The sequence below is a fragment of the Cyprinodon variegatus genome, unplaced genomic scaffold, assembly GCF_000732505.1.
Source record: "Cyprinodon variegatus isolate N-32 unplaced genomic scaffold, C_variegatus-1.0 Scaffold1049, whole genome shotgun sequence".
In the NCBI taxonomy this organism is placed as follows: Eukaryota; Metazoa; Chordata; class Actinopteri; order Cyprinodontiformes; family Cyprinodontidae; genus Cyprinodon; species Cyprinodon variegatus.
Genome location: NW_015151502.1, coordinates 185,726 through 196,311, shown reverse-complemented (window position 1 = coordinate 196,311; position 10,586 = coordinate 185,726). Strand labels below are relative to the sequence as shown.

At 39.4% G+C, this 10,586-nt stretch overlaps 1 protein-coding gene across 1 annotated transcript in view; it reads left to right on the top strand.

Moving 5' to 3' along the window:
* arhgef11 (Rho guanine nucleotide exchange factor 11) overlaps nt 1–10,586 on the top strand; it is a 42,305-nt gene that overhangs the window by 4,575 nt on the left and 27,144 nt on the right. Inside the window, exons 2-9 of the mRNA XM_015399825.1 lie at nt 5,230–5,244; nt 5,500–5,582; nt 5,688–5,792; nt 9,522–9,571; nt 9,659–9,716; nt 9,792–9,973; nt 10,057–10,128; nt 10,217–10,321. Of these exons, the coding sequence (XP_015255311.1) occupies nt 5,230–5,244; nt 5,500–5,582; nt 5,688–5,792; nt 9,522–9,571; nt 9,659–9,716; nt 9,792–9,973; nt 10,057–10,128; nt 10,217–10,321 (670 nt within the window). The remainder of the gene's footprint in view (nt 1–5,229; nt 5,245–5,499; nt 5,583–5,687; nt 5,793–9,521; nt 9,572–9,658; nt 9,717–9,791; nt 9,974–10,056; nt 10,129–10,216; nt 10,322–10,586) is intronic.

Below are 10,586 nucleotides of genomic sequence, written 5' to 3'. Positions count from 1 at the left end.
ATGGTTTAAATTTCACGTGAATACATTTGTTCACACAGTAACTCGGATGTAAACATGTGAGATCTATCTGTATTTCAGCCACAGCTCTAGTGGGCAGCATCATCCTCCATCTGCATCTGGTCTTCATCTTTTTACAAGGCAGTATGATGGACGATAATGCAGATATCAGTCTTTATTTGCTACGCTCTTGAAAAGATTGCGTTATTAATGCACTGGCTGGGATTGGGAAAGAACTGAAAGATTGCCAGATGTTCTCCAGCACTACCATCTAAGTTTACTTCCGTAAACACAGAGCATGCTTGCTTGTGATGTCATTGCGTCCTCTACTGCATATGTGGGACACTTAAGTTGCGTGAATGCAGCCAATTAAACGTGGATTTGTTTACATTTACCAAACATATTTGACTCCAACCGGATTTGAGCATTAAGGCCTGCAGTGTGAACGTAGCCTGCAGGCTGGTTTATGCTCAGAAACCAGGTCGTCTGCGACAAGATCACTGCGACACACTGCTATGAGAGTATAACAAGTCCTAAAGAGTTTCGATGCAACTGAAGAATTACCTTACCAAAGCGCAAAAACGTTAACAAAAAACATTATTTTTTGCACAATTGCAAATTGCATTTATTTTAGCAATTAAAATTAGCTCAGTTTGATGATTAATGATGTATTTCAGCTGTTTGATTCCGGTGTGCTGGACCCAGGACGGTCTTTAAATAGTAGGACATTGAAGGACTTCAGAACCAGGCTGACGTTCTCTACTATCTTAGTGCTAGTGAGAACACGGGCAGCAGCGTTTCTGATCAGTTGCAGCTGTCTGATGGACTTTGTAGGCAAACCTGTGAAGACACTACTGCAGTAATCTGCTAAAGATAATTGAATAAATAATTTTTTCTAGATCCTGCTTGAAAATTACTCCTTTAATCCTGGAAATATTCTTCAGGTGATAAAAGGCTGACTTAGTAACTGCCTTTATGAGCATCTGAAGGATCAGGTCTGACTCCATCATTACACCAAGATTTCAGCCATAATCAGTGGTTTCTAGCTGTAGTAGCTGAAGCTGTGCGCTAACTCCATTGGTCTGAAGATTATTACCTCAGTTTGTTTTATTCAGTTGTAGAAAATGATGGTGCATCAACACATTGATCTACTTTAAGCATCTAACCAACGTTCTGATGGGTTCATAGTCACCTGGTGACATTGTGATGTAAAGCTGTGTGTCGTCTGCATAGTTATGGTAACTGATCTTTTCGTTTGATATAATTTGAGCTAAGAGCATGTTGATGTTGAATCGGAGGAGCCCCAGAATGGAGCCCTGAAGAACCCTGGATGTGATTTTTACACATAGAATTACTTTTTTTTTTTTTTAACAACAGTGATAAGTGAAGTTAAAAATGAGAGAAAGGGAGGAATGTTTTGTATTTCAAGAGCAGTTATGAGTTATTTTGCTAACTTTGTGAACATAGACTATCAGACTGAGGTGTGTTTGTTTTGGATGGATGCAAATAATGAAAAAATAAATTAGGTGAAGATAAACTAACTGAAAGGCAGCAGGGAGAGGGAGGGACTGAGGGAGAGAGATAAGCTTTCTTGCCTGTTTTTTTGAGGATGTAATATTTTTTTAAATTGATATCATGATTGTATTTGATCAACTGAAATTAATATAGGGTGATATAAATTTTGGCCATAACATTCAGCCTTAAAAGCTATTGATTCTCATCTATTTCTAATGAAAGAAGCAGTGTTGCTCATATCAGTCTCATCTGGCCTTTTTAGGTTACAATTGACGGATGAACCAATAAAAACCTCAGTGATGAATCTCTTCTATTATCAGAGTCCATGAGGATTACATCCCAGCTAACTTTTTAATCAATGGTTGTCTTCACCACGTTGTGTGTGTTGTTTTTTTTTTCTTTCTGCACCTCTACAGATCAACAAAAAGTCATTTTTTCTGTTGTAGATTAATTGTAATGGCCTTTTGTTCATCCCTACTATTTAATCTCTGGTCATTCCTACTTCTGAGCAGGGCTGACTAAAATAATCAAGTACTAAATGAGAAAAAAACAGCTATTGTAGAAAACTGGTGGGGTGGAGTGTAGGAATGTAGAAAAAGAGGCATAAGGCTATCTTTAGCGTTTTGATTTTAAGTTTTAATATAACTCATGGATTGTTTACCATATTTTCCAGACTATAAGGGTCTACTTTTTTCCCACATTGCTTTGAACAATGCGACTTATTCTAAGGTGTTGATTTTTCCTAACTGCTGGGGTCGGATGTCAAAGTTGGAAATCAAAGAAGCGGCAAATTTTCATTTAGCAACAAATGTCTCGATTCACACATTTTGATATTTATTTGCCGCATTAAATCTGTCGTACCAATGAAGAGACTGGGCTCAAGAGCTGAATTAAAGAGCTGACGAAGCTCCGTCTTTCATTAGAAGCTCTTGCTGCTGCGAACTAGCAAGCTAATGGGTGCTAGCATTCTTCTTTGATCCTACTATAGGGGCTGTATGTAGAGCTCCCCCTACAGGTTTGCTAATGCTAATAGCCTATCTAATATACTAATAATAACAGTCTATCCAATATGTGAATGCTAACACCGTGTCCAATATGCTAATGCTAACAGCCTGTCTAATATGCTAATATTAACAGTCTGTCCAATATTTGAATGCTAACAGCCTGTCCAATATTTGAATGCTAACAGCCTGTCCAATATTTGAATGCTAACAGCCTGTCCAATATTTGAATGCTAACAGCATGTCCAATATTTGAATGCTAAGAACCTGTTCAATATGCTAATGCTAACTGTGTGTCAAAATGCTAATGCTAACAGCCTTTCCATTATGCAAATGCTAACAGCTTGTCCAATATGCTAATTCTGTGTGTCCAACGTGCTAATGCTAACAGCCTGTCCATTATGCAGATGCTAAAAGGTCTGTCCAATATGCGAATGCTAACAGCATGTTCAATATGCTAATTCTAATAGCCTGTCCAATATGTTAAAGCTAACAGCATGTCCAGTATGCGAATCCTGAAAGCCTATCGATTATGAAAATGCTAAATGCATGTCCCCTTTCCTAATGCTTACAGTTGCCATTATGCTAAATCTAACATTGTCCACTATGCTAATTCAATCAGTGTGTCCAAATGCTCATGCTAACAGCCTGTCCAGAATGTGAATGCTAACGGCCTGTCAAATATGCAAATCCTAACAGCCTCTCCAATATGCTAATGCTACAACATGTCCAATATGCTAATGCTAACAGCCTGTCCACTATGCTAATACTTACAGTATGTCCACTATCCAAATGCTAACAGTGTCCACCATGCTAATGCCTACAGAGTGTTAGAAGTTTGCATGAGAGAAAGAGACGGATGGACCCTCTAGCATTGAGCCTCATATCTTTGTGTTGTTCCAGGTTGTTATGTGAAGACAAAAGCTGGAGGAGAAGCTGGTTTTAATCGTTTCTAAAATTAGTTTGTAGTCAACTACTGAGATTTCTAACCAATAGAGGATCTTCATTTTTATGATGAGCCCATCTGGGACCTTTTATTTGCAAATGTCTGCTTTATTAGTGACGTGAATCAGGGTCTAAAACATCCCTTCCAGCAATTCTTTGTCTTTACAAATTTAACAGACTCATTTTCATTTTTAGCTGGAAAACTTGGGGAGTTCTCACATAAATATTTATCAGTCCCATTGGAAACCATGTCTGAATGTCCTTTTCTAGGAACCTTTGGTTCAGTATTTTAAAAAGTGAATATTTGATATTTTAATCTGAGCAAACAAGCAAAAAGTCAAAGGGGTCCAAATTCTGTAATAATCTTTTAAAATGTTTCTCAAATAAATGATTGTTTTTCTGTGGCATAAGATATTTTCTATGAAGGGAATCTGTTTACTGGCCTATCTTAGACCTGTGCTGCTTCTTCACTCTTTACCCATCCAGCCATTTTACCCGAGTAAGGCAGAATGCTGTCATATATATATATATATATATATATATATATATATATATATATATGCAAAAAAAAAAAAAATTGAAGAATGAGGAAAAATAGTCTGGTTGAAGCAAAATGAGCTGAGATCTATAGTCCTTCAGATGACCATTTGATAGCTTTAGGTGACGACATTTTGTGCCTCACTGCATTTATATGGAGAAAATAGATCAAATCTGAAAATAGTCACAAATCAGATAGTGGAAAATAAATGGAGTCGGAGGACAAGCAGCCAAAGGGCAAAGAAAAGATGTGAAATAGCTTCAGAGGCTGAACAGGTTGAAATACATAAATATAAAGTGAAGGGTTTTGTGAAGTACTGGATTATTGGTGTCATTGTTCTTCATACACATGAAGAAATCTGAAATGTATAGAAGTAAGGTTTAAATTCTAGATTTTCATGAGATTCAGTAGTGAAATAAAGATCAGTTTAATAAGCTAAATTAGTTAAAACCATAAAAAAAAAATCAACTCTATGTATAGTGAAATATATCTTGTTCTACTGAAAACCAAACAAATGTCTTGGAGAGAGAAATGCCGCAAACCAAAAAGCTGTAATTAACTTGTTACATAAGAGATGAGAGTTTAAAGTAGCGCTTTGTTAAAGCAGCTTCTGATTCTAAAATAGCAGCCAGTCTTCTAGCAGGATCCTTTGGTTTGATCAGTGATGAGGCTCCTCCTGAATGATACTTTAATATAATATGATCTCTGGAATGATCTCTTCCAGACTGCAGCGCTTTATTTCAGGTTAATCACATCAGAAAGGTGCATTAAATTTATGCACGTTTATTTCTATGTTTTGCCCTTAAAGTTTTTAGTATCTTCTGTTCTTTTGGATTTTTTATCACTAATTATTCTGATTTTTTTCTGCAGAAGAGTCATTTTTTTTTAGTAGTTTCTCACGGTTTGTTGGACTCTGCTGCTGCTTCCTGCTGCCTCGCTTTGCTCCTGTAATGAAAACAAACTACCCCCCCCCCAACCTCGGCTCACTCATTAAACATCAAATTGACTCGTCGCCAAAAACAGGAAAAATAACCTTCACCCTTAAACCAAACTGTTCTCAGCAGCAGGTTGTTTTTTTCTCTTCATTCATCAAACGTTCTGACTGCCCTCCACTCTTTTATTCTGTAGAAGAAGAAAACAGTCTGATCAGGTGTTTCCCTCTTTTAGGTTGTTTGTTCTAAATCTCTTTTCTCTGTTTTCTTCCTTTTCTTTTTAACCACGCTTGGCTTTCAGCCCCTTTGCTGCTTGGTGAGTTTTTCCCATCTGCTGTTTTCCTGTTGATGTTCTGCTCATCCTCTCCTCTCAGATCTCGTCTACCTCGCATTGTTTCTTCTTCTTCTATTCATTAGGTTTCCTAATCTGTACTCTGTGGTCTGTTTCAGTCACTTCTCATTCCCCTTTGCTTTATTTTCTTTCCTCTCCAGACCTCATTTATTTTTGTATTCTAAATGGGTTCAGCTCTTTGCTTAGATGTTCTGTTGTCTCTCCTCCTTTAAAACTCAGGGTCAGCAGTCTAACAGTTGGCGATTCGGAGCGCAGAGCCCCGGCTGGCCAACAGAGGGAGCTGACACTGGATGAGAGTGCAAGTAACCACAGCTTCCTTTCTCTGGCTCCTAACGGACTCTAAACTTTAGCGCTGTGGTTCCGTTTGTTCTGTTTGGACTGATCCGATGCTTTTCCCTCCGGGTCAGGTCCTGGTCTGGTGCACAGGTGTGTGGTGGTGCAGAAGGACCAGCTGGGGTTCGGCTTCACCGTCTGCGGAGAAAGAGTCAAGCTTGTGCAGAATGTCCGACCAGGTGAGAATCAACATGGACCAGTTTTCCTATTTTTGNGACCAGGTGAGAATCAACATGGACCAGTTTTCCTATTTTTGTATTTCAATTTTTCCCCCCATTTACTCTGATGCCCGTTAATAAAATCCTGTGCAACTAGTTGCCTGATTAGTAAGCAGAAGAAAAGTCTAAAGGTCAGGGATAATGTGGGCAGGTTTGGGTCCAAAGCACTGCGGAAAAATCATGAAAGAATGTTTAATATTAAAGGCGTGGGGAAGCGGCTGTTCCGACTGTTTCATTTCTGAATTCTCCCGAGTGGTGCCCGACTTACACGAGTGAATAAGTTGAATTTGATTGGTAGATAATCAAGGTGCCGGGATTGTTTTGGCAGAAGGTTCGCAAGCAAGTTTGATTGTGGCCGGTTTGTCAGAAGCATCTTGCTAACCAGCTAGCAACTTAGTGCTAGTAGGTTCCCAATGGGAAATTCCATTGGGACCAAGTAGCACTAAATTGTTGACTTAGAAACGACGCTGTCAAGGAACGCTATGGACAGAGGAAACATGCAAGAGGAGGAGAGTTTAGTGTCAGAGGTCGTGGATGAGTCTCCTCCATCATCCATTTTTTATTTAGAGGAGGAAAGCGGGGACGAAGTTGTTGTGTTAGAGGACGCCAGGGCGGCAGAAGCTTGGTTCGGTGTAGAAGGCTTACAGCCGTACATGTTTGAGCCCTTGCCTCGCAACGCTGCCAGTTCTGTTAGCTCTACGCCTGCCGAAGACACAGACGTCCATCCCTGTGAACACTGGGACGGAACTCAATGGGAAAGGAAATTATTCTTATTTCAACAGTTGTGTATATCAGCTGGGACATATTAATCAAGATGCTATGACCGAAAAAATAGATTGACAGATGACCGTTGATATATGATTGGCCGAATTTAGGTGTTCAGCCTGATGTATAATTTACTGGCCTGCATAAGATAACGAAGAAAAAAAACATTGATTTTATGACAGGATTTTTTTTTTAAATAGAAATTTTCTTACTTTTGGGACAATATAGTCTGATAAAGAGTACATTTATATACATTGAGCCAGAATGATTTGACATTTAAATATGATTTCCCTACGACTTTAACATATCTCTGACGTGTCTAGTTTTACTCTCCTGCTGGTTGCTCTTCTCCTGCCTTTTGCTTTCAGTTTTCTTTAATCAGTTCAGTGGATTCAGAGAAACGGAGAGCAGCGGATAAGAAGCAGAATCACAGGTTCCCTCCCCCTTCCTTCTTATCACCCAATTTTTCCTGAGGCTTCAAAGTCCACTGTTTGCAATCCTTATTCCTGCTGAGTTCTATCGCCCCCTGCTGGTGGAAAACGGGGACAGCAGGAGAGATTTGCCCTTAATGATCCAACATCTTCAGATCAGCTGTTTCTGCATTTATGATCAGACTTATATTAAGATCATTGAGAAGCTGCTTGTTTTATGGAACAAAACAAAAATACAGATTTTGTTTTTTAACTAACTGGAAGCATTATTATACAGGAAAGGAAAAAAGAGAAAGTTGTCAAAGGAAACCTGTTAAGTTACACTTCAGCAAACATTTACACAGCTGTCTGAATGATTGATTATTTTATCAGTTTAGTGCTTTCTTTACTTTAGCTGATGGAATTCCTTTGATCGGTTCTCTCAAAGCTCCTCGGTTTTTTCCTCCTTTGCAACGTTTCAGCTTATCTTCTTTCAACAGATGCTTATGTTTCCAAACCTTCTCAAATCTGCAAAAAATGATTTGTTTTCTTTTTTTCTAATTAACTATAGAAAACCCCAAAGTAGAATAAAATGATTCTTGAAGAAAGGATTTAAAAATTTCTGAACATATTTCAGGTCATAGTCTTAAACATGCTGCATTCAGGTACAGCTGGGAGATTCAGTTTATTTATTTAGCTCCAATTCACTCGACCTGTGATCTCAAGGCACATTAAGGAGATGATACACTCAGATTGGTTCAAAGTTTCTGTGAAGGAAAACCTGCTGATTGCATCCAGTTGTTCACCTGCATGTTGTCGATGACACTCCAGCAATCCCTCACACTGAGCATGCATGCTGCGACAGTAGAGAGAAAAACTCCCTTTTAACATGAAGAAACCTCCAGCCTCAGCGTGAGCGGCTTCCTATTAGAGTGTTATTTTGGTAAAACAGCTTTTTAAACCTGGTCTGATTCAGATTTCATTTTTCTAAACCTCCTCACTGCCTTTCTCATTGTATAAGCTTTGTATTCAGGCAGTGTTAAGGAATCCGAAACTACTTTATTCTTTGGAAAAAGAAAAAAAAACATATACCCACTAAGTTTTATCCCATTAAATTGTTTTCATAATTTTAGGAACATTGTAAATATATTAAAAATTGAAAAAAATATTCTTCATTTGCTGATGAATGACATAAAAACAGCTTCCTGCATAAATTCTGGGTGATCCTGGTCGTGTCTGAAGCTACCAGACAGTAAAAAAAATTTCTGAAAGTGGTTTGACATCAGTCCAGGGCTTTTTGTCTGTTCACAGTAGAATAACCTATAATTGGATGTTTTAAAGCACCTTTAAAGCCTGTTCTGACCTGGAATGTGATCAGAAAGATCGACCCTCAGGGGCTTAAAAACAGCATCAGTCAGCAGACAGAGGTGCAAAAAACTCCTGGATATATGTGGAAACATTCTCAGAGGAAAAGTCCAGTCCTTTAAAAAACACAATCTATTAAAGATTTCTTCCTTAGAAGAAAGGAACCTTCATTTTGACCAAACTGTGACTTTATAAACTGAATGCTTCATCTTCAACCTTTCGAGGATTTAGAGGGAACCTTCTACTATACAAAACCTTTTTACATTTGACAGCTTTTTACATCCTTCCTGTCAGAAATAACTCTTGAACAGTCCCTCTGTCTCTACTCTCTACCTTCATGTGTTCTTTGAAAGCAGATGGAAGAGAAGCTAAATACTTCAGCAGGTTCCTTCTGTAATTTTTTTTTTATTTTAAAATGTCCCAGAGTTCAAACGAAGAACAAATTCCACCAGAAAAATATGAAATAAACCAAAGAAATGATAAAAAAGAGCAAAATAGACGATGCCGAGTGATTTAGCAGACTGGTTTCCATGTGCTGTTGTAGAATGGCATAAATATATCCTGATTTATTGTGTCCCTCCTGCTTGGTTACTTTACCTGATGTGGTGCCTTCAGGAAGCTTTTCAAATGGACCAGAGTTCAACAACATTCAGGTTCTGGGTTTCCTGTCATCCTGTTTTAGTTCGCTTCCAAATAAACTCTAATTTAAAGCAATGTCCAGAAAATGTCAACATAAATGTGACCTGAGCACAATTAACTCCCCATCTGCTCCTGATGGAATACTTAGTCTCCATCTGAGCCCTCGCTCGTACCCAGCGGTCGGTTCTCTGAGCTCCTCTCAGAAGGAGGTTCTGTTCCGACTACAGATGTTCAGAAAGTTTGATTCCCTTTGAAACATAAGTGTCAAATGATATCAAAGCAACTGAAGGTGTGAAGTGTTTAAGCATTCCTCTCTAAAGCAAAGTTCCTCTTCCAGTCTGGATGTCGGCTCCGAGTCGGTAACGCATCTTTAAACAATGAGGTCACTTATTTTATAACTTTCCTAAAGTGAATCTGTCTGTACAGTGGGAGGAATTCAGGCATGGCGTTTAGTTCCTAAAATACATAAACCTTTCTCCTTCAGCCCTGACATGTCTGCTCTCTCCTCCAGGTGGCGCTGCAGTCAAAGCCGGGGTGCAGGAGGGGGACCGGATTATTAAGGTCTGCTTTGCTCCCTCTGATGCAGGTTTTCTAACTAAACGCTGACCTCCTGATCTCAGTGTGTTTGTGTCCATCTCCTCCTGTCAGGTGAACGGCTCAGTGGTTTCCTCCATGACTCATCAGGAGGTGGTGAAGCTCATAAAATGTGAGTTTGATGCCAGATTCACTCTGTTTTTAAAGTGTTTATATCTTTTATTGAGCTGCTCCTTTTGTCCTCCAGCTGGGCCGTATGTTGCTCTGACGCTGCAAGGACCGGCCTCCTCAGCCTCCTCTGTTCCCCTGGAGCCCCTTCCCACAGACGCTTCACCCAGTCAGAGGTCTTCCCTGGCTGGGGAGGGTCAGCCCCCTCCACCCCCACCTCTACCACCATCCCAAAGAATCACTGGACCCAAACCGCTACAGGTGACCTGAAGCTCAGACACCGAGGAATAAAATAAAGGAAGGAAACATCATGTTTCCCTAAAAATGTCTGCGTGTCTCTTTAGGATCCAGAGGTGCAAAAACACGCATGTCAGATACTCAGGAAAATGTTGGAGCAGGAGGAGGCCGAACTCCAGGTAGGATTTCAGACCAAACAGGTCTTCATTTTGTTAACGTTTAGAAACTTTGTTCCGTTTAATCCGTCTGAACTTTACTGTTCGGCAGGACTTGATGGACCAACAGCTGAGGAACCCGTCGCCATCGCTGGAGGAGCGGATAGAGAGCGCCAAGAGGAGAGCTCACCAAGTCAGGGTCAAGATCCAGAATCAGGTGAGCGGACTGAGGCCTTCCTGATACGAGGAAACTAACAAGAAAGATTCAAAGTAACAAATAATATCAGGAGGCGTTCGATCATTTTTGCAACATTTTGGTATTTTTCTATCCTTCCCTGAGTGAAATCATCTCCTAGGTTCAGCAGTCTGCAACGTTTAAAATCCACAGAAACTATTTTATAATCAGTCCAGCTAATAAAACTCATTTAGAGCCACAAAAATTGTCTTTTCACTGCAAAAATTAGGAAATAAGTAAAAAAAAA